Source organism: Chlorocebus sabaeus, chromosome 3 (assembly GCF_047675955.1).
Source record: "Chlorocebus sabaeus isolate Y175 chromosome 3, mChlSab1.0.hap1, whole genome shotgun sequence".
Classification (NCBI taxonomy): domain Eukaryota; kingdom Metazoa; phylum Chordata; class Mammalia; order Primates; family Cercopithecidae; genus Chlorocebus; species Chlorocebus sabaeus.
In genome coordinates, this window is record NC_132906.1 from 38,681,209 (window position 1) to 38,706,283 (window position 25,075).

Genomic DNA, 25,075 nt, shown 5'->3' on the forward strand with positions numbered 1-25,075 from the left:
TAAGGTGGTTTCTCATTGTGGTTTTGATATGCATTTCCCTGGTGATTAGTGATGCTGAGCATTTTTTCATATGTTCATTGGCTGTTTTTGTATATCTTCTTTTGAGAAATGTCTGTTTCCATCCTTTGCCCACTTTTGGATGGGATTATTTGTTTTTCTTTCTTACTGATTTGTTTGAGTTCCTTGTAGATTATGGATTCTAGTCCTTATTGCATAGTTTGCAAATATTTGCTCCTGCTCTGTGGGTAGTCTGTTTACTCTGCTGATGATTTCTTTCGCTGTGCAGAAGTTTTTAGTTTAATTAAGTTCTACTTTTTATTTTTGTTGCATTTGTTTTTGGGGTCTTAGTCATGAATTCTTTGCTTATGCCAATGTCCGAAGAATTTTCCAATGTTTAGAATTTCTAAACCATGAAAATGTTTCGAATTTTCATGATTTCAGGTCTTAGATTTAAATCTTTGATCCATTTTGAGTTGATTTTTGAATAAGGTGAGAGGTGGGGATCCAGTTCCATTTTTCTACATGTGGCTTACCAGTTTTCCTAGCACCATTTATTAAATAGGGTGTTCTTTCCCCAGTTTGTTTTTGTATGCTTTGTTGAAGATCAGTTGACTGTATTTGGCTTTATTTCGAGGTTCTCTATTCTGTTCCATTGGTATAATTGCCTACTTTTGTGCCAGTACTATGCTGTTTTGTAATATAATTTTAAGTCCAGCAATGTATTGTATGGGCCTTGTTTGAAAGAAATCACATATTTGATTTATGTGGATAAAGGCAAATTTCCAACCCCTTACAACTCTGCTTTTAGAATTTTTGTTAGACTTTACCTTTTAATATTTTGTAGGGATGGGATATTTTTATTCTTCTGAAAACTTGAATATCTAATAATTAGTTGATATTAGTTTCCTGATCTTCTACTATGCAGAAGGGAACAGCATGACTGCTTTTATAAAATGAGTTTTATACCTATTTACCTGTTCTTGTTTAATGTACTTTGGAGCTCACCAGTTGAATTTGTCTAGTTCTGCTTTTGTGTGAGTTGCTGAAGTGTCTGGCTGATTAGGAAACTGATTTGGATAGCTTCTGGCTTTTGTTTATGAGATTATCATATCACTAGTATCAGCATTAATTGTTTGATAAATGAATTTTTTTTTTTTTTTTTTTTTTAAAGGCAGAGTTTCGCTCTTGTTGCCCAGGCTGGAGTGCAGTGGCATGATCTCAGCTCACTGCAACCTCCGCCTCCCGGGTTCAAGCAATTCTTCTGCCTCATCCTCCTCCCACGTAGCTGTGATTACAGGGATGTGCCACCACGCCTGGCTAATTTTGTATTTTTAGTAGAGATGGAGTTTCGCTATGTTGGTCAGGCTGGTCTCGAACTCCTGACTTCAGGTGATCCACCTGCCTTGGCCTCTCAAAGTGCTGAGGTTACAGGCATGAGCCACTGTGCCCAGCTGAAAATGGTGTGTTGTGATGGAGAGAGTGCTGAATTGGGAGTTAGGAGTCATTCTTGTTTTTAACTTTGCGTCTTCTAAATTTGTATTTTTGGGGGCAAGTTTAATTTACATCTCTAGGACTCCATCTGTAAAGTTGAAGAGGTGAATTTTGATTATTTTTAAAGATCTATTCTAGTTCATCTGACATCCTATAATTCTTTAATTCTAAAGTTTTCCTTCTAGAAAACAAAATATTCTATTAGTCATTGCATACTGTTTCCCTCTTGTGTAGGAGCTTGGAAAGCTATGTTTTTGTAATCAGTCAATCAGAATTTAATTTATCACCCATATCCTTTTGTGCACTGTTGCTTTCTAAAATTGGTCTCAACTTATACTTATCTCTTGTTTCTTCTCCATTTTCCAGTCAGAAAGTTCTAGGATATTATCCCTAGAAGGTGCTTCATGCTTACTCACTTCCAAGTTTTTGATTACATTGTTCCTTTTCTGTGTACTTTTTCCCATTCCAAAGCCTCTTTGAACCCCTATAACATAACATTTTTATAGTTATTTTGGCCTTGTATGATAGCTGTTTATGTATTGTGTTATGCTGTATAGGAGATGGTAAACTTCTTAAGGGCAGGTGTTTAATTTTCGTCATTTTACTAATATTATTACTGATTTCACACAATACTTTTCACTTAAGGGCATAATATTTATGAAAGTGAATTTGTAAGATGATTAATTAGAGTTACAGATACAGTTGACAAATAGTGAAAAATTTAATTTTATTTAATAGTGAAAAAAATTAACTAATAGTGAAAAGTTAACTATTTTCACTATAAATAGTGAAAAATTAACAGGATAATAAAGAAATTACTATAGCCATTTTGAGTTAAAGCAATATTTTAACCATCTAAATTGACTGCAGATATTTGTATTCCATGGTCACTTATATACTATCATTCCTCCCTACCATCTATTCTTTCTTACTGACTCATCTATATACTTGTATTTTCTCTGTCACCCATTTAACTACTTGCCTTCATTTATCATTGTGGTTCAGCAGTGTCATGGTCTTAAACTTTTAATAGTACCTAATTTTGTTAACATTCTTGGTTTGATTTAAATATATATTTTTCTGACTTTTACCTCCTTGGTCTTGCTCATTGGCTTATCTACTTTAATCTTCTATAGCTCTTCTGTACTGTTCTAACTATTCACATTTCTTTTCACTTGCTTTTTTACTTTGGAGAAATTATTCTCTATTTCTTAAAGGCACTTCTTTTGGTTGCTATTTCTGGGCAAGGTTTTCTTTGATAAGTATCTTAGAATCAGTCTAGTGTTGAGGGTTGATGGTGGAATTGCTGTTCATCAAAAATGAGCTTGAGTTAGATCTCTTAGACCTAGCAGTCTTGGATCCTTTTAACTGTGAAAAAATGTCTGCAGTGATGATGGTACCATTAGCTCTTTGGTTAAAGGGGTTGATACTGATTATAAAAAATGTGAGATATTAATCAGGGTTTTTACAAGTGGACTTTTTGATGGTTGATTCCAGAATTGTTGAGTTTATCAGAGAGTTTCAAAATGTTCATGGGTATGGATACAGATGAATTTTTTTCCTTTGGATTCAATAATCTCTTTACTCTTGAATTAATTGTCTCTGACAGATGCATAGTTGGTTTGGACTGGATAAAAGAAAAAAGGACAAATAAGACAATGAGAAAAAAAAAACTGAAAAGAAATAGGAAAAGTAAAAGATGTATTGTAAAAAGTTGCCTATCTTTATGTTATTGGAATTGATATTCTTTATTGAAGGATCCTTGAGAACATTATGTGAAAGAAAGGGGACTTGAGAAGATAATGTGAGAAAGTCCACAGAGAAGTTCTGCTGTACTGAGTTTAAAACCGTGTTGATTTTAGTTTTATTTTTATAGCACATCTCAATCTCTTTTTAAGAGCTTACTGTATTAACAGATACTTAAGTCGAGATTATATTTGTATAATAGCAAAGAGTAGCTTATACATTCCTTAAGTATATTGACATTTAAATAGCTTTTCTTAGAAAGCATATGAATAATCTTATTAACACAGTATCTCTTTAAGGGTACAAAAGAAAAGTATGTACTGTTCATCTGTTCTATAAGAAATAGTAAATAAACAGGGAATCCATACCCAAGACTCTTTCCCTAGTATTTGTAGCAGAAGCACTTTATAGTAGAAAACAAAATTGCATGTAGACTTAAGAAAAGAATTTTGGTTAATTTTGATTTTAGATAATATTAAGCCATATATTTTATTTTAACAGGTATCTTTCAGATGAAGGCATTGAAGCTTGCACAAGCTCTCCTGACAAAGTCAATGTAAATGACATCATCCTGATTGCTCTCAATGTAGGTTATATTTATTAACTTGTAAACATTTGAAATCTGGAAGCTATATTTATAAAAAAGTCTCAGAATAAATTGGGTTATATGATAATGAATATAGAGAACATCTTTCTTATTTTTTCCATTTTAAGTTGTAGTGATGTTTGTTGAATTTGGTAATCTCATATTAGCAAGTTATTAATATCTATTATACAAAATCCAATGAAAAAGGAAAAAATGAAATTAACATTCCTATTTTTCATCCACTGATCAGTTACAGACTTTTTTAAACATTTATAGTAGCTATATAATAGTAGTAAAAACTGACTATTCATTAAAATGAATTCCCTTTTACATAGAAACTCTAGCTAGGTTATAGCTTTTTGACAGTGGTATTTGTTGTTTCGAAATAACTTTTCATGATGATAGAAATAATACTTATTGTGGAATATTTCAGAAAAAATAGAACAGCAAAATAAGAAAATTAAATCTGCTTATAATTACTGTTAATGTTTTAGTGTATATTTCTTTTCAACTCTTTCTCCACCCAACCCTCTAGCTGTTTTTTTTTTTTCTTCCATAATTGGATTGGCTTTTGGATTTTTTCAAGAGTTATAAAAATTGTTTGAAATAAAAATGTAAGTAAACAGGCCAGGCACGGTGACTCACTCCTGTAATCCCAGCACTTTTGGAGGCCAAGGCAGGTGGATCATAAGATCAGGAGTTTGAGTCCAGCCTGGTCAATATGGTGAAACCCCATCTCTAGTATAAATACAAAAATTAGCTGGGCGTGGTGGCGTGCACCTGTAATTCCAGCTACTCGGGAGGCTGAGGCAGAAGAATCGCTTGAACCCAGGAGGTGGTGGTTGCAGTGAGCCGAGATTGTGCTGCTGCACTCCAGCCTGGGCAACAGAGTGAGATTCTGTCTCAAAAAAAAAAAAAAGTAAGTAAATAAATGTTCTTTTCTCATTCCTACAGTTACCCTCTGATTGTTTTTCTCTGTAGCTTTATAATAAGCTATAAACAAGCAAATTTTTGTACTATGATATATGGTCAATGAAATTTCTAAGAGAACTATACTCTGACAAATCCATCATATCACTGCAAAATCAATGTAAAGCAGAAATGATGGGCACAAGGAACATTTAAAATATAAATAAATGTATAAATCTAACTTTAAAAAAATTACTTAAATTTATATTTATAGAATTAAACTTAGGTTTAAATAGATAAAATTTGTGTCCTAAACTGAGTCATTTTTTTTCAGCTTCTTTGAATTTTATTTAACAAGAAAAGATCGTTTATTTTGGTTTCTGAGCGAAGTATTTAGGTTTTTAATAAATAAAAGACTAATTTTTTAATAATAAGAATTAGCTAGAAATTATGCATGTTATTTATGACTAAAAACTTTATTTTTCTTTGTCTTGCATTGAAATTAATTCTATTGTTTAAAAATATTATAAAGGACTCTATTTTCTTGTTTATTTAAGAAAAACTTTCTAAAGATTCTAGGAAAGAGATTTTATGACAATTTGCTGGGGTTTTTTATTTATGTGCTTAGGTAAATAACAATAAATTATAATTGGTATGAAAATTTGAATAAAATAAATCAAGATGAAGTATTTGTGCAGTGCTCATAAGAGGTGCATGTTGACTATTATCTGAATGAGTTAATTTGTCTTTTATATTTTCCCTGAAATATGTGGTTAAATACTATAGTCCAAAGCTGTGATGCCATATGATAGGAAAAAAGCTTTTTGATTAGGGTGAAGCCTATACCAGACAAATAATCTATCTATCCAAATTTATCATCTTATTAATAAAATTTAGGCATTTATAGTATTCTGTTGAATTTTTTTCAACTTTCGAGTGATTGTGGGAGATTAACCACTAGTTGAGAAAGACATGCATTATTGATTCTTATTGTACATATATGTACGTACCCATACATGCATAGCTAATTATATATTGGGAGGATAATCCTTGAACAAATTTTCTTGTCTTCTTTCTATGGGGTACACGCTGAGCTTGTTCCTTTATCTAACAGTGAACACTAAAGTAACATATATGTAGTGTTTCTCTCCAGGGAAGCCCTCGGGAGGCTAATACGCCTTTATTGGGCTGCCTGCAAAGGTACCAGAATTTCAGATCCCTCCCAGAAAACAGATGTCCACCATAAATCATATTGTTTATATGAATAATCCATACAGTGAACTACATTTTTAGTTAGGGAATGGTCCAAGTGCAAAGTCCCTAGCTGCCAGCCTGGGGCTAACCTTGTAAGCTGGCCTTTCTAAAGATAGCTGCCTCAGATCTGCTATGTAACTTTTAGGCTTAGCTTTTTATGTTGAAAAGGAATGTTTTTAATTTTTGCTTTTTAAATTGGGGAGTAAGAATATTCCGAAATGACATTGAAATCCAGCATGAAAGTTTTACTTTCAACTACCAGAATTGTTCAGAAAAATACTTAATGATAGCCCAGTCTTAAATTACTGATCACTATCCATTAGTAAAAAATTAAAAACAAATATTTTTATTTCTTTTACGATTCTGTATAAAATGATTCACCGAATAGATATTATCTTGCATTTACTTAAGTAAATAGGGATTGTGTATCTGTGTGTGTGTGTGTGTATTTATATTTATATGTGCATATGTATGTCTGTGTGGGTAGGTAGATGCTTTGAAAATTATTTTTAAAATTTTACAGGCTAAAAGTTTTCCTGTATTATTATTTTTTGTTGTTCAGTATAACAGCATTCTTGGACCCAGTCATCGTCCTAGCAATCCTGATATAATGGCATCTGAATAATAAAATTGTCTTTATAGTATGAATTTAGGGCATTTAAAGATTTGGTAGATCATTTTCATCTTGCTAAAAATACATCAAAATAACATTTGTATATTTAAGGACATATACTATATATATGTATGGCACTTTAGAAATTATGTAAACTTTGAGTGTGTAGTCTTTTTTTAGCCTAACAACAACTTTGTGAGATGGGGTTGGTGGTGTTTTTCCATTTTATAGAAAAGTAAATTAACTGGGTTTAGAGAATTAGTGACAGTGTCCTAGATCATATGATTGTTTAATTACAGTTGGGATGGATCAAACTTTAGGATTTTTGTCTAGTGCTCGTTTACTTTACAGTGATGGCTCATTTTCATTTGAATGAAATTTCATAATTATTGATCAAAACCAGAAATGAGGGACCATGATATATTATAACATTTGTATGTTTCTCATTCATATTTAAATATTTCAGCTTTTAGGTTACTTCAAAATAATGTAAATGTTTTCATGAACTGTTAGTTACATTATTGATATGATGCTTATGTATGTTCAGATGATTTTAAAAAGTGCATGTCTTATACTCACTAAAATAAACAGGATGGCTAACATTTATTGAGTGCTTACTCTGTGCAAGTCATTATATTGAGTGCTTCACATCTATTAACATTTAATTTTAAAACCATCTTAATATAGGGAAGGCTGGTGTAAGAAAGTATTTTTTTACCCCTATGTTATTCAGTACTTTCCAAGTGAAAAGGAGTACAACGTGAGGTACAGTTTGTGTTTCTTTTTATTCTGTTATTGGATTGAGGTTGCAAAAAGCATAAGCCTAAAGCACTGTTACACGAGTCTGGATTTGGCTCTTAATTTGCTGTGCAGTTCTATTCAGTGAGTTTTAGTTTGAGTGATCCCTGCGTTACATTAAAGAGTAAGTTATGAATCACAGCAGTAAAAAACTGCAAAGAATCTGTGGGGATTATGTAACTTATATTCTTATTTCTTGAGCTGACCACGTGGATATTTCAAATAGGAGGATATTCTGTTATGGTAGGTGTTAAAAGAAGGTGGTTCTGCCCCTCTGTATGTATTCATTTCACATCACAATAATTTTAATCATCTAGTGTTTTCTCCTTAGGTAAAAATTTTTCCCTTATAATTTTTGTGGTTAAATGTACTCTAAGTCTGTTTCCTTTTATCTTGTTCTTAAGGTGATGAAGAGCTACTGTTTACTATAAGGAGAAATAAAACAGTACAGCCAGCTTCAGTTACTATGCTAATCTCACTATCTCAAGCATCAAGATAATTTATTAGTTTAAATAATTGGACCTTTTTTATGAGTACTGACAGTTTTCCTCTGAGCAAGTCTCTTACCATTCCTTTATATTTTCACTTTCTGAAGAGGACACAGTCCTAAAATGTTCTGTTTTTTATGTAGATTGTGTAGTCAGAATTTTCTTTTTTAATGTCGTGAATGCTATAGCCTTGTTTATGTTAGTTCTTACATTTTCCTTGCTGAGTTACAGGTACTTCTGCATTTTCATAGTCATTGTTTACCGACTTCTATTTCTGTAACTTGTTTAAGCAAATGAAATTACTATAGTAAAGGTTACTATAACTTCTTTGGTATTCCAGTGGTATTGTATCCTGGGATATTGTATGTTATGTAGCTTTATGTTACAGATATCATAGCCTATAGGGTGATATGTTTTTATGTAATGTCAAGGTTATATGGGATTCAGTTTTTAAAAATATGCTATGTATATGTATTCAAAAGCTGTCATTTGATTTTGGAATGTGATATTTTTTAGTAAGATCACAATTTACATAAATTAAGTTTTGGATTTTAGTAGAGAAGAGTTAGTAAGGAAAAAGGTTACTTAAAGAAATATGACCAGGATTAAGGCCTTATGTGTTGCTGTTCATCTTACTGGTAAACTTTAAACAACGTATTATGGGACTATGTTACTTGAAGGATTGATAATACATGTAGATTTCATGACCAGTTAAACTGAGTTTTTGTTTCACCAACCATAAGTAATTTCATCTTTTGTTCATGAGATTAGCTTTAAGTTTACTCTTTTCTATAATTCCATTTTAATAATAATATTTTTATTTTAGACAGATCTGAGAACAATTGGCAAGAAATTCCTCCCCAGTGACATCAATAGTGGAAAGGTAGAAAAGGTAAAGAAAATCAATAACTTTTTAAATTATGCTAACTACAATAAATGTGAACTAAATTACTGGAATTATTTTTTGTCAATAAAGACTGCAATTGCAAAATACTCTGGAGGTGAACAGGTCACAAAGTCATTGTTATGGTGACTTCCATGGAAAATTATTAAGAGTTAAACTTTTTTGACTTTTCAACATTAAAAAAAAAAAAAAAACCTTTTGTTTCAGGAATTTTAGCTATGGCATCCTTATATGAACCGCGAGACTTACCAGATGTAACTGGCACTCATTACAATGACCTTTTCCTATCTTTCAATTTTATTTACCTTTTTATTTTAGTTACCTTAATAAACTGTTACGTTTATTTAATGAGCTTATTATATGCAAATATAAGATTAGGAAAGTATTAGGAGCAATTTGGTGAAGCTGTGCATTTGTTTATTGCAATCATTTTGCAGTACACACATATGTATTCGTGTTATGAATTTTTTTGTGTCAGCAAACTTTAATTATATTTTTACCTAAACTTTTACCCTGCAAGTTAAAGTCCATGTCTTCTTTGTCTTTCGTCAGGAGAAATAGAGTACATCTGGTTACCTTCCTTTGTGAATAATTATATACGTGAAGACATAAATGTCACTGCCACAGGTTTCTTTTTGCTAAAGCCATCTATCTTGATTCCTTTGTTTATTCTCAGTCTCAAGCTTTTCTTTCATCTCTGTTGTTCTTAGAATCCTCCCCAGTTTCTTTACATTTCTTTTTCTTTTGGTTATAGTGGCTATCTCAGACTTCAGTGTGCACCAGAATTTCCCAGAGGTCTGGCTAGAACACAAATTGCTGGACCTCAAACCACTTCTACTCCTGTCTGAGTTTCTGATTCTGTAGGACTAGGATGGAATCCAAGAATTTGCATTTTGAACAGTTTTCCAGGAGATGTAGAGTTCTAGGAAGCATATTTAGAAAAGTAAGCAACAATCTCGACTAGGTCTGTTGAGTGCAACAGATCTCTATAGGAAAAGTAAATAATATCAAAGCAGTGTCTGTACATCCTTACATTATTTTACTTAAAATTTTGAAGTTTTCTGATTCTTGGTTTTCTGGTTTCTCTGTGTGTCCTAAAAGATGCTGAGAACTCACCTCTGCTACAAGTTCGTAGGATAGTAGTACAGAGACTCTCGTCTGCTCCCTTCACCCTTTCAGAGCGTTTTTACTTTTAAAAATTTTGCACAGTGGTCTCTTTAAGATTTCCTTTGAATGTAGCTAGCAAGAAGAAAAATAACCTTAAAACTTTCTGATTTAGATTATTCTGTGTCAAATTTTATCTTTTAAAACATTCTTAATGCAAATGTAAGTTTTCACGTGAAACAAAAATTTATTATCTCTGCTAGCTCTTCCTCATTGATTATAATTTTTCCTTTCATTACATACTTCCAATACAATATTAATAAACAGTTCTCTAGAATTATTATTCACAGAAGTATTATTATTATTATTATTATTATTATTATTATTATTATTTTGAGACTGAGTCTTGCTCTGTTGCCCAGGCTGGAGTGCAGTGATATGATCTCAGCTTACTGCAACCTCCACCACCTGGGTTCAGGTGATTCTCCTGCCCCAGCCTCCCTAGTAACTGGGACTACAGGCGCACGCCACCATGCCTGGCTAATTTTTGTATTTTTTAGTAGAGATGGGATTTCTGCATGTTGGCCAGTCTGGTCTCAAACTCCTGACCTTAAGTCATCTGCCCACCTCAGCCTCCCAAAGTACTGGGATTACAGATCTGAGCCACCGTGCCTGGCCTTTTCACAGAATTATTCTTATATGTCATATAAGAATATATATTATTCTCACATTATTAATAATTGTCTTCACCGTATTAATGAAGATGTTTTGAAAAATAATTTAAATAAACATTTTAGAAGTTGACACACAGAAATTACTCATTTGGTTTGTCTTTAGTTAAAAATCCATATGTTACATAAAAATGTAACTATCTTAAACCAAAGTAAATATTCAAGGAATATATTTTAGATGTGAATTGAACTATTTTGGTTTCTTTGTTAGTAAAATAAGACTAATGTAGTAAAAGCTCCTTATTTATGTCTTCATTGGAATACTTTTATTAACCAGCATTTTGCCATTAATGGTGACTATAAATGCATGACTCTAGAATCAGACACTACTGATCACTTACTAACATTATGTAAGTTATAGTTCTTGTTTAAATTAACTTTGTTTGAATCTGTGCATAAGATATAGGACAACATTTGGCGAACAGAATATTTGAATAAGTAATCTGCCTATCTCTTGACCATGCCAGATTTTGGTATAAAATGATATTTTCTAGTTTTCTTTTTATATTAGAAAAGAGTGAAAGAAAGAAAAAACTGGGTTATCTAGTGATCTTTCACATAGGGCGTACTAAAAACCAATGTTCCAAAAACTAACTTAGAAAACTTAAAATATATGATAGACTATTTCAAGAAGCAGAGGAGGCATGGTTGTGGCATGTTTCTGATTGAGGGTGGAGGGGCATTAAATGATAGGGATCAGGAACAGATTGGAGACATCCAGACATAGGGTCATTGCCCTGGATTTAAATCTTCTTTCTCCTGCTTATTAGTTTTTGTGACTTTTCATAAGTTAGTTAATCTCGCTAGATTTTAATTTCCTTATCATTTAAATACTACTCCCTTACAACATTGAAGACCTAAATGAGATAATGCTAAATCCAGCACAATGCATATGGCAAACTTCGAGAATTACAAGCAATTTAGGATGGTATTTTTGTCTTGGAAGTCTAAGAATATATGAATCCTTATTATGGGTATTTTGTTACTGAGAGATCTTCAAGGGGATTCAATGAATAAGGTAAGGCAAATTGGTAAATCATTTTTGTCTGGGTTTTGGCCCCAAGCCCCATGCAGAATTCTACTACTTGAGGTAGGTTAGTCTCTGGTAGAATTAAAGCAAGCTAAAACCCCTGCTCTGACTGTTTCTACTAAGTTCCAAGCCCATCTGATAATTACCATTTCTGGGAGAGAAAGCCAAAGGAGAGTGAGGATTGGAGAGCATTTGACCCAATATTTAAGAAGCAAAGAGTTAAAAAGCAACATGTTGCGGGGAGGAGGGTGCCATCTTAGTAGAAGCTGCCTCCGTTAACCTTGTGTGGTCCCTTTGGAAGGGCCTCACCCATGTGTTTTCCAACCACCTTGGAATCTCATTCACTAGGCCTGAGGCTCAATACAATGCACTGGAGCTTCCCCAAGACAAATCAGTAATTTTTTTTGGAAGTAGATTAAAGGAGTGTAGAGAGGAGTCTTCAAACTTCATCTCCTGAAAGCCCAAAGTAAATGATCACACAGTGTGTATTATTATTTTTGTAATTAATAAGACTTAGGTAATGCTGTTTTCAGCATTTGGGAACTTGAGAATGGAAAGGGAGATTGGAGAACTGATAGATCTGTGATCAGGTAAGAAAGATTGTAAGTCTGCAGTTAGAGGACAGCTACTCCTGGACATACTGAATTTACATCTCTCGTTCTAAAACACATCAGAGGCCTTCAGAAAGGCATTGTCCCGAAGCTTTGAAACTGAAGTCTTAGTAATTGCTACTATCATTGATTATTTTGGGAGAAGGTAGAATGGCAAAAAGTAGAAGTAACTTTATTACTAATTAATATAGTAGTTTTGCTCAGGTTCTTTTCTCTTTCTTCCATTTTCTTCTTAACATACTTTTCAATTTCTGTCTTTTCTCCACAAAGTTCCCTTAAAAAGTGGTGAGAGTTGGACGATGACAGTTTTTTCCAGGCTTCCAGATTTTCTTATAGGTACTTCATATTTGATCCAAAAACTGTAAAAATTGTGACTGGATGGAAGTGTGGTAGGGAAGCCATATTTTGCAACTTGTTTTCTGAGTTTTTCAGGGTGTGCTTTGTTTTTCTCGGATATTACAAAGTCCTAGGACTGCTGTAGCAGCTTGTAAGCTAAAAATTATGGAAAAAGTCATGATAAAAAGGAAGTATAACTGTTTAATATTCTTCTCCAATTGTAATATTTTGCTGCAGCTTTTTAAACTAAAAGTTAATTATAAAATACAGATTAGTTTCAAAATACTTTGTTACTAATTCAGCTACTTGAGGACCTTATGTACTACTATGGAGTCCTAACTGTACAGTCTTTCAGTTCTATGTTTATTTTTTTGTAAGTTCTAAGAATGACATGTTGTATATACCTTTTTAAATGTAAAACTATGATTGACCTAATTTTCCCAAGTAGAAGTGACTGGTCTCAAAACCTCAGCAATACTGACATCAACCACAAGATGGCTTCACTGCCTTAAAATTGAAAGTGAAGGTTCTCTTGCCCTTGGATAGCCTAGAAATCGGATGTTTTTAAAAAGAAAAGGAATTGAAAAAAAGTGTTAACTTTTGATTTAATAATATGTTTCCTATATGTTAATTTAGTCTGTGTTAAGTAATACAATTTGTTTCTTTTAGTGAACTATATGTTAAAATTAAACATTTACTTGTATTTTTAGAAAAAATGGATTACTAAAACGCTTATGCTTTATTTACAAGTCCTTATTGGTACTTATTAATAGGACTTCTGTGGAGTTTAAATAGATACTCTTCCCGATAATTGAAAAATAAACTATTTGACTTACCTTTTTCTGTTTTTGGTTCCAAGGAACAAAAAGTTAGAGAAGTAAAGAATAGAAACGTGGGAATTGTCAAATGATACATTGGGAAAAGTGTTACTTTTGGCTGGTAGTCCCACATACTTTTCTTGTATTCATTTGCTGTAATTACTTTATGATTGAATGCGAGCAGTTTATATGCCCTACTGTTATTTTGAGGGTTAAATTGAGGCTTTTTACTTTCAGGGAATCTTAAGTTTGCGAAAACCTATTCAAGATTATGTTGTCAATTTCTTAATTATTAGGAGTTTATTACATGTTTTAAAAATTCTTAAGGGGTAGATCTTCTAGTAAATATACCACTATATTTATAATTCAGAAAGTTTTAATTTTATTATTTATTTTCCACTTAAACTCCCTTGCTGCATATGAATATCATTTGAAAAATTTGAGATTAGGATTAGGTACTCCCTTCCTTAAAGCTATTTCTTTCAATATTCTTGATGCTATTCTCATCTGCTTCCCTCTTGATCTTTTTGGCACAAGCACCTACCTTACCTAGGAGAACCCTGGTTTTTAGTGAATTCTAATAATTCTTACTCTTGTTCTTGTTTTTCTTCTGTCATTTGTTGAGGACCTATTCTATGCTAGGTCCCATGTTAAATAATTTATATGTGTTATCTATACAATATTCAGAACAACACAGAAAATATAAACTATTACAGCCTTCCCTTTTACTTTAGAGATAAGAGAATTGCACCTTCCCTAAGATCACAGTTTGTTGTTGCTATAGCACCTGAGCGTCCTTCCCTCAGCTGTCAGACAAACTGCTATTTATTTTTCAGATTCCAACTGAGGTGTGACCCTTCTCTTCTAATGTTCTTGACCTCTTTTGAGCATAATTAATTTTTAAATATGAATGTTCTCATTGCCCTTTATACCTACATGTTTTTAGTATGTAACAAATATTATCATACTTTTAGAATATGCACTACAGAGACAGGCTTTGGCATGAGATAGATCTGAATTGGAATTCTAATTTGCCTCTTACTGAGTGACCACTGGTAAAGTACTTTACCCTCTGTCCTTAATTTTCTTGTTTAGTATATACAAATAATCCTAATGTACTTTATATTTCTGGAGGTAAATTAAAGCACTTATGTAAAGATCATGCTACATTTTCTGGTGTGTATCTAGGAAGTGCTAAGTAAATTATAGTTAAAGCCCTAGAAATTTTCTTTTTTTTAATCAGACAGTGTCTGAATGTGTATTTGTGCCAAGTAATAGGGATACAGAGATCAAGATAGCCTCTCTCTTCTTGGAGCACATAGCCTAATGAGAGGTTGAGAAACCAGCTGTGTCAATGTAGTGAAACAAATGCTGTGTCAAAGGTGTGTACAATAAAGGGGCAGCCGTTTCAGTTTAGTGAGGATATTAGGTTGCTTTTCTTGCTAGACTGTTAGCTTTTAGAGATGTGATTTTCAATGAAGGAATAGTGGGTAGATGCCCTGTATTGGGCGTATTTAAAATCTTATGTTAATAGCTATATGATACATACACACATACACACACAGATTACACATACACACACACTATGTTTAATATTTTCTGTTACACAAAAAGCTCCTTTGTAGTAGAACTAAAGAATGGAAAATAAAGCTTGACAGATCTTGACTGGTAACAATACGTGGAAGATAAGTATAGTGGATATTTGTAATTCCTAAAACCTGAATTATCTCCTTGTGTTTGGGGGAATTTCCCATTTTAAGAGTTTTGGTGGTAGAGAAGAAGAAAATGCCAGATACTTTTCTCCCAGCCTCCTTTACAGCTATGCTAGTCAGGTGTAGCTGCCTTGGAGTTGGACCAGTTACACACAAAATAGTGGGACCTGTGGAGAATCCTGTCAGTAATAGTTGAAGCTGCAGCAAGATTGTTTCTGGAGTAGTAGCTGCAGGAGTGCCGGAGTAAATGTCCAGAGCCATTGAGATCACTGGTACAAGGCATAGTGTTAGATGCTTGCCGTGTGCTGGATCCAGCTTGTTCCAGCTCATGAAGTTGATTGTCGGCATCTTTTCCCAATTTAGAGTACAATAACATACAGTTGATGGTTGTGGTTGGCCTTGGAAATTGGCACAAATTACAGATTACAGTGGCTTTTCCCCTGTCCTTCTACCAGAAGTATTTTACCAACACACCTCTGCATACGTGTAACAGTTTCCCTAAGGAATATAAACAGGAATGGAACTCTACTGCATTGTGGAATTAGGCCAGTATTCAACTTTACAAGATAATGCCAAATTTTCTTGCAAAGCACTTGGATCAACTATGTTACCTTCAGTATTGTATATGAGATTCAATTGAGACATTCTTTTGTGACACTTGAAATGATCAAAATTTTCTGATCTTGTAATTGTAAAATACATTATTCTTCCGTATGCCATTCTCTCCCCTGCCAATACAGATTTTAGAATCAAACGATTAAGACTCTTAAAAATATGTTTGAGTTTGGACTGAAATTGCACATTAGCTTAAAAACAATTGATATCTTTATGTGATATGATATTACCAGTGAAATGCTGGTACAACACATCTCTGAAGAGCAAAAAAGAGCCCTTACACATAGCATTTGCCACTTTCTGTGGTATAAATATTCCCTGTTTGACTGATTATAAGCTATGTTATGAAATCACAGAACAGGGAATTAGGAAGAAATGTACATAAAAAGTTCTTGTGAGCTTTTATGAGCTGGCTCCAGCACAACCCTGGATATATCTCTTCATTTATTTTTCCCATAATGTTTTATAATTTATTGGAAGTATATGAGCTGTACATCTTTTGTAAGCTTTATTCCTGGATCTGTCTATTTTTGTTATTGTAAATGGTGTTTAAAATTTTTTTAAATTACTCTTTCCATCTGTTACTGGTACACGGAAAGGCAGCTGATATTTGCATATTGATTGTAATTCTGTCACCTGCCAGTTATTATTATTATGTTATTATTCCTATATATTCTATTCTTCTTATTCCAGATACAATTTTTAAAACACCATTTACAATAAATAATAATACAGTCTTACATTATTCTGTGTATTCTTTTAAGTTTTCTCTATAAATTTGCCTTTTCTTGGTATTTCACATGAATGGAATCACATGATATATATGTTGTATCTGGCTTCTTTTATTTAGTGTAATATTTTTTAGGGTAATCTATAACATGGCATATGTTGATAGTTTTTCCTATTTATTGGTGAGTAATATTCCATTGTATGGATACACCACGTTTTGTCCTTCCACTTACTATTAGGTTGGTGCAAAAATAATTGCGGTTTTTTCCATTGAAAGTAATGGCAAAAACCATAGATACTTTTGCACCAACCTAATAGTTTATGGACATTTTGATCGCTGTCCTTAGTTCTTTTTTTTTTTTTTTTTTTTTTGTTAAATATATATGTCTCTTATTACTGTTATCATTTCTTAAATTGTTGGTTTGTGCCTTTACTCTTTGCTTTACTCTTTGCTTCTTGATCACTCTTGCCAGTTATCAATTTCATTAGTCTTTGTTACAATAAAACTTGTTAATGTTGTTATTGTATTTTTAGTTTGATTCATTTATTTTTCTTCTACCTGATTTGAACTCATTGCTTTTTTTTCTCAACTTCTTAGTTCAACTCATTAGTTTTATATTTTCAAAAATAGGTGTTAAGATATACCAAAGAAACTATACAATACAAAAATTTAACAACGAAGTTAAAATATATAGCAAAAGCCAAATAAGACAATACACATGAATAATCCTAAAAAACTAAAATGGGGAGAACTTACTGAAGGGTAACATACATAAAATGAGGACTAATAGCAAGAAACAATTCTAAACATTTTCCCGATGACTGACTAAGCCTCAAAAAGACAGCTTAGGAAAACAAGTAACATGTAGTTTTTCTTTTCCTAGCCAATTCAGTTCTACTTATATAAATCTGGTTACCAACCAATACACATATGAATTAGAGTAATTGTTTTTCTACTCAATTACTACCATTTTTTCTTTTTCACCTTTTTCGTAATTTTCTCTAGCAACACCTTTCCTTTGGTTTGATCAGTTGAACTCAAAAGGTTTGGTACCTAAAATGAGTATCAGCTCTTACTAGAATAGCACTTGGGAAGTACAATTGTAGAAAAGGCAAATGTGTAACTGAGGTGCTTGACAAAGTTAAGCATCCCATTCTCCATAAGACAATGTCTCCCATGTTAATCACTAGGTTAATGGCTGCTCTTGGCTAGATCACATGACCCTGCGTGATACTGGAATGCTCCCTGGCGAGGTACTGTAGAGCTATGTGAACAAATACCCACCCATTTAAGCTTTCAATAAATACAAAGCATTTTAAACAATTTCAGTAGAATAAATTAAAAATACAGCATTTCTGTTGGCCTGCTTTGCTTCTTGAGCTGGCTTGGAGTGCTGTTCATGATATAAAAGACAAATTCTTAATTCAACTCTTTATTTATTTATTTTCAGGTTTTTTTTTTTTTTTTTTTTTGAGACAGAGTCTTGCTCTGTAGCCCAGGCTGGAGTGCAGTGGCCGGATCTCAGCTCACTGCAAGCTCCGCCTCCCGGGCTTACGCCATTCTCCAGCCTCAGCCTCCCAAGTAGCTGGGACTACAGGTGCCTGCCACCTTGCCCGGCTAGGTTTTTTTTGTATTTTTTAGTAGAGACGGGGTTTCACCGTATTATCCAGGATGGTCTCGATCTCTTGACCTCGTGATCCGCCCGTCTGGGCCTCCCAAAGTGCTGGGATTACAGGCTTGAGCCACCGAGCCCGGCTATTTTCAGTTTTCTTTATTAATTTTTCTCCTAGCACTGATTTAACTATACTCCTATATTTATATAGGAAATATGTGTATTTACATATTTACAAACATAACTATATGTTCAGGTATAAAAGTTGTATACGTGGTACTTTCATTATTTAGCTCTAAATATTTTTTAATTCACCTTATGATTACTTCTTTCCCTATTTTGATTACAGAATATTAGATTTGTTTTGGTTATGGATTTCTAATTCAGTTATGTTGTGATCAGAGAATTTGGACTGAATGATAAATGTATTTTGAAATTTGTAGAGTCTTTATGGCTTGATATGTATTTGTAAATAATGTCACATGTATGCTTGAGAAGATACTTGTTCCTATTGGGTTTAAAGTTTTGTATAAATTTTCTAGTTTAGTCTTATTATTTTGTAGTCTGTGTTTGATAATTACAAATTCTCAAGTCCTTAGGGGCTTAAAATTTTTTTAAATAATTTTTTTTTTATGTTTCTCAATCTTTGTAGCTTGTTTCCTTGTAAGTCTCATGATAGTTTGTTATTATTTCATTTTTCTTGATCTTTCTCTGTGAGAATCCTGGCCACTTGAATCAGAAGGGATATGTGCTTGTTTCTGCCTTGAGCCAGTGGGGGTGCTACTGACTTACAGTGAGTTAAAGTGCTGGCTAAGGTTAACTTTGCCCCTTTGCCACCAGCCCAAAGCTGAAACTCTTAGTTGCAGTGTTGTTACTGCCAGAGGCAAACATACATCTTCTCTGGAGGGAAATGTAGCCCAAATTGGGTTTCACCCTAGATGCGTACATGGATGACATTGGGAATATTTCTGAAATTTCTAACAACGTATAGTTCTTTTTTATTTTTGTTTTCTTGGGTCTGATACCGTACTTAGAATGGTACAGGGTGTGTGTGACAAATCCGACTTTTTCTCTCTTCCTATCCCACCTCTATTTATTTATTGATTGGCTGAGACAGAGTCTTGCTCTTTGTTGCCCAGGCTGGAGTGCAATGGCACGATCTCGGCTCACTGCAACCTCTCCCTCCTGAGTTTAAGCGATTCTCCTGCCTCAGCCTCCCAAGTAGCTGGGATTACAGGTGCCTGCCACCATGCCCGGCTACTTTTGTGTTTTTAGTAGAGACAAGGTTTCACATTTCACCATGTTGGTTAGGCCAGTCTCCATCTCCTGACTTCAGGTGATCCGCCCACCTCAGCCCCCCAAAGTGCTGGGATTACAGGTGTGAGCCACCACGCCTGGCTTATATTTATTTATTAAAGTCAAATTGTGTTAAAATGATACTAAGAGATGTTTGACAGAGAAACTAGGTAAAAAAAGAGATAATCATAAATGCTATTTAAAGCTTATCTTTTAGGCTTTTAAAGCAGCTATATGCAGAATTAGTATTTCTTCTTCCAAGGCAGCTTTCTTGAAACATTGCCCTGTTGCCTGGGCCTTAAGGTAAAGATGTCAATAATTTAGCCAAAAACCTCCCTTAAAATAAAAGAATGGATGAAAAAATAAGCCCTAGGAAATCTCCTCTGAAGCCACTGGAAATGCTTTTGGAAGTAGTGGTAGGGTAGAGAAGGAAATGAATTATGACTTTGTAGGTAAAAGAACTATGGAAGATGAAACTATTTCATTTTCTCTTAATTTTAATCTACTTTGCAATAATGATGGAACATTGATTGGAACTGAATCATACTCATATATTCCTTTTGGGTATATGGTTTATTTATGGGGTTGATGGAGAATGTGATGTTTATGTTGTTAGGTATACAGACTGAGAAATTTATTTCTCAAGAGAATTAATAAGATTCAAAAACAGGCCAGGTGTGGTTGCTCACGCCTGTAATCCTGGCACTTTGGAAGGCCAAGGTGGGTGGATTACCTGAGGTCCAGAGTTTGAGACCAGCCTGGCCAACATGGCTAAACCCGTCTCTACTAAAAAAGATACAAAAATTAGCTGGGTGTGGTTGCTCACACCTGTAATCCCAGCTACTAGGGAGGCTGAGGAAGGAGAATCACTTGAACCTGGGAGGTGGAGGTTGCAGGGAGCTGAGATCAAGCCATTGCACTCCAACCTGGGCGACAGAGTGAGACTCCATCTCAAAAAATAGTAATAATAATAAAAAGATTATAAAAATAAATGGCTGGCATGTATTTTCAGGCTAAGTATCTTAAATGGTTTCTAGAGTTAAGAAAAAAAATTGTTTTAAGTGTTTATCCAGATGCGATTATACTGTAGAGAATTAGTCCCCTGTCATCCAGGCTTTGGAGAGTCTGATTGATACACAAGAATGTTACTTACTATGATCAATAAATTAATAAACTTACACAAGCATTTAAATCTGATATTTCATATCAGTTGGTATGACTAGTTAGGAGTTTAGATGACAGAGGTATTCATCTACCTCGGGAGAAGAAGGAATGATGCGTGGATTAATGCCCTGAGAGAATATTTGTAGCAGATACTTAATATTGTTTATTAGAGTTAGACATGCTTACCTGGAGGTGCAATGATACAACATTCTAAGCCATTAAAATTTTTTAGAGTATTTTCATTTGATTGTTTCTTATACTAATACAAAAGAGAAAATCAGACATTAAATAACACTTGTGTGATCAAGATTAATCCTTTTTATTATTTTCATTTGAAATTGGTATTTTTTTTTTTACTTTGGAGTTGCTCTTAACAGTAATTGAAGAAAGATTTTGAAGTTAATTCTTGTCTATTTTTGTGGATGTTTTAGATAATTTGTTTTTTTTTTTGAGACACTTTTTTTTTTTTTGGTCACCTGGGCCAGAGTGCAGTGGCACAATCATGGTTCACTGTAGCCTCCACCTCCCAGGCTCAAGAGATCCTGCCATCTCAGCCTCCCAAGTAGCTGTGACTGCAAGCACACACCACCATGCTTGGCTAATTTTTGTATTTTTTGTAGAGATGGGGTCTCCCTATGTTGCCCAGGCTGGTCTCAAACTCCTAGGTTCAAGAGAGCCACCCACCTCCGTCTCCCGAAGTGCTGGTATTACAGGTGTGAGTCACCACACCTGGCCTTAAGATGATTTTAGATTCAGGATTTAGGATCTTAGAACCATAACATTAAAAAAAATTTATTGTGTATATTTTATCTAGGTCCATTACTTCCCTATGTTTTAACTACAGAGTATAAGAAACTGAATATTGTAAGCAGAATAATGAAAAAAATCATTATATATACTGGTTTACTTATAGAATATTTCTGAATTGTGGAACTACTAACTTAAGGCTTGGTGATTCAAATTAAGAAGTGACAAGAGATTCTGTAAAATCTATGGGTTTCTCAGGAGGATCTAATAAATAATACCTCCTTTTCTACTTTGCTTTTGAACCAGTTAACAAGTACAAGAGTGGCATATTTGGGCCAAAATAACTTTATTACTGATTAAAATGTATTTTGAAGATGTGGCTTAGTGGGACAGCCAAATGGACGCATTAACTGAACCACAGAACATGTAGGCTTGTACACTCACTCATGGAAGTGCCAATCCAGTGAGGAGGCTGAATAAGTGCCCCCTCCCTCATGTTCCCTAGCTAGGCTGGATCTCAAGAGGAAGATGAATGAGGCTGAGGCCAATATACAGTATTTCCTTTGCAATCAGGTAACTCATTCCATGAGTGGGTATATTAGTTATCTGAGGCTGCTGTAACAAATTACCACAAACTTGGTGACTTAAAACAATGGAAATTAATTTTCTCACAGTTTTGTAGGCCAGAAGTTTAAAATTAAAGTGTCAGCAGGGTTGCTTCCTTTTGGAGGCTCTGAGGGAGTATCAGTTCCATGCTTCTCTCCTAGCTTTTGGTAGCTGTAGTAGTCCTTGGTCTTTTTTGGCTTGTAGATGTGTAACTTTAATTTCTGCCTTCATTTTGACTTGGTCCTTATACCCTGTCTCTCTGTGTTTGTTTCCCCTTCTCTTCTAAGGACACTCATCATTGGCTTTAGGGCCCACTGTAATTCACAGTGTTCTCATCCCTAGATCCTTACCCTAATTACATCTGAAAAGAACCTTGTTCCCAAACGAGGTCACGTTTATAGGTTCCAGTTGGATTTGTCTTTTGGTGGAGCCACTATTTAATCCACAAAAAGAGGTGGAGAGGCCAGGAGCAGGATTAATTACATAAGTAAACTGGCTACTTGCTTGGAAATCAGCATTTGGGGGCAGGTGTTCCTCCCTATCCTTCATTCCCCAGATCTTTGTTCTCGTAGTCAACCAGATGTAGGAGATCACCAAAACAGTCGTGTTCCTGCCCTGCATTTGCATCATTGGCATTGTCTTCAATTCGTGTTCCTTTGACAGAATCTTTTAAAGTGATGTCCATTTTGTGAGCATTAGTGGGTGAAACTAGGTAATGTAATACATATGTCCACTTAACTGTGCACAAAGAAAAGGCAGTTTGTCACAACACATTGAAAGCAAACAAGAGAAGGTGTCATGCCAACACCCAGGGGACGCAGAACTCCCAGAATTCCATGAAGATGCCTAGTGACCTGTGTTGTATGGATTGAATAAGGGTGCCGTTGTTTCTCCAGGAATCGAATACTGGTAAAGTTGGAATTTTTTGACTACCAAAACAAAGAAAAAACTTGATAATATATAATTTCAGTTTCAATCTTAATTGAATCAAATAAAAACAAATGTTTCCCTCCTACATTTGAATGGAAGTGCGGTGCCTAGGATGCATGAGTCTCATTTTGGACTCATTTTGGAACACATAGGCTTAGATCATCACAAACTGTGTGGTGGGTTTTTTGCAGTGATGAAAGTGGTCTAACTCTGTGCTCTGCATATATAGAACACTTGAAATATGGCTAGTATGATTGAACAATTTTTAATTTCACTTAATTTTAATTTAAATGCAAATTTAAATAGCTACATGTGGCTGGAGGATTGTATTGGAAAGCATAGGCTAGATATTTGTCAGTGCCTGGACTAAAAATATGGGATACCAAAATAAACAGAATTATGAGCTATAATAACCATAACATGCCTATGATTTAATTTAAATGTCCTTATTTTAATGGCATTAACAAAAGCCAAAGAAAAAGTTCATCCTGAATTAGCAGCTTATCTATACTTGTTAAGAGTTTCGGACTTGCTTCAACTTGAAATTTTTTTTCTTAAGTGAAAATTTGGTGAAATTTTAGATTCTCTTTTCTAATTATATTCTCTAGGCCTAAATTTATAATAACAAAATTATTCATTTTTTGGCAAAATACTGGTAAATATGGAGTAGAAAATTTTCAACTTGGGAACATGCTTGCTCAGGAAATGTAGTGTAAATATTTGTCAATCATTTCACATTTCTCTTTGCTGAAAATATAAATTAATACGCACAGAAATATTTTACTTAAAAGCCTAATTTTAAAACAGCCTTTTTCCCCTAAGGTATGATGCTAAAGATGTAGAAATTGTCACTTTAGTTAAATTTATTTTTCAGACACATAAGCAGATTTTACTGTTATTTCTCAACTTCACTCTATTTTATTTTTATCTTTGAAATTTGGCCAACACATATAATACAGCATTAGATTTAATATCAAAGTTAAATTAAAATTTTTATTTTAAAAAGGAAAATGTGAAAATATGTCAATTACAACTCATACTTCTTGAACTTTTTATGGTTTTGGTGGTATTGTATGCTTCATGTATACCAGAAGAGGAAGCACTTTAAACTTGATGTCTGAACAGAAAACATTCTTTTGTTATTGTTGTTGTTGTTGTTTTGAGATGGAGTCTCGCTCTGTCATTCAGGCTGCAGTGTAATGGCTTGATCTGGGCTCACTGCAACTTCCACTTCCCGGATTCAAGTGATTCTGCTGCCTCAGCCTCTTGAGTAGCTGGGATTAAGGTGCACGCCACCATACCCAGCTAATTTTTGTATTTTTAGTAGAGACAGGGATTCACCATGTTGGCCCAGCTGGTCACAAGCTCTTGACCTCAGGTAATCCACCTGCCTCGGCCTCCCAAAGTGCTGGGATTACAGGTGTGAGCTACTACCCCCGGTCCAGAAAGCATTCTTTTGGACTGCTGCCATAAATTTGATTCCCTTAAAAAAACTGCAAAGTTCTTTATTTTCAAAATGTCCCTTAATGTAAAAGGAGGGAGAAGCTGGATTTATGTGTATGATTTAGAGTACATAAGACTAACAACATCAATAAATATACCTTTCATGCAGAAATATAACTGTTTTCCTAGGGTTTTCTTTTCTCATTACCTTCTGAAAATGAATTCAGAATTATTTAAAAATATTGTTCTTCAGGAGACCTTTTTGAAATTTTCTCTTTCAATACCAAAACAAAGAAAAAACTTGATAATATATAATTTCAGTTTCAATCTTAATTGAAGTTATTATAAATCATAAAGCATGACTATTATGGAAAAGAGAAACACTATAAATGAAAACACAGCCCTGAATAGAGTTTCATGACTAGAAAGTGATTTTTATTCTTTTCTGTTTTGACAGCTCGAAGGTCCATGTGTTTTGCAAATTCAAAAAATTCGCAATGTTGCTGCACCAAAGGATAACGAAGAATCTCAGGCTGCACCAAGGATGCTGCGATTGCAGATGACTGATGGTCATATAAGTTGCACAGCAGTAGAATTTAGTTACATGTCAAAAATAAGGTGATTGGCACTTTCTTTTGTGTATTTGTTACAGAATGTTGAAGGTGCTGTTCAATTGGAATGATTTAAGAATTTTGAAAAGGAGGAATGGACCCTTAATTGTGTGTTACAACTTTTGAGATGAAATTATAGAGCTTTTGTGCATTTCTGCTTCATCTGTATAAAAATAGTTAAGAATATATG

The 25,075-nt window shown here is 33.9% G+C and overlaps 1 protein-coding gene across 6 annotated transcripts in view; it reads left to right on the forward strand.

Moving 5' to 3' along the window:
- TDRD3 (tudor domain containing 3) overlaps window positions 1–25,075 on the forward strand; it is a 191,530-nt gene that overhangs the window by 40,682 nt on the left and 125,773 nt on the right. For 4 of the 6 annotated variants that reach the window (XM_037986648.2, XM_007960522.3, XM_037986651.2 and 1 more), the window contains exons 2-4: window positions 3,739–3,823; window positions 8,712–8,777; window positions 24,732–24,892. In XM_037986648.2, the coding sequence (XP_037842576.2) occupies window positions 24,819–24,892 (74 nt within the window). In that variant the 5' untranslated portion in view covers window positions 3,739–3,823; window positions 8,712–8,777; window positions 24,732–24,818. The remainder of the gene's footprint in view (window positions 1–3,738; window positions 3,824–8,711; window positions 8,778–24,731; window positions 24,893–25,075) is intronic. The other 2 variants (XM_007960526.3, XM_037986649.2) reach the window with 1 other exon arrangement.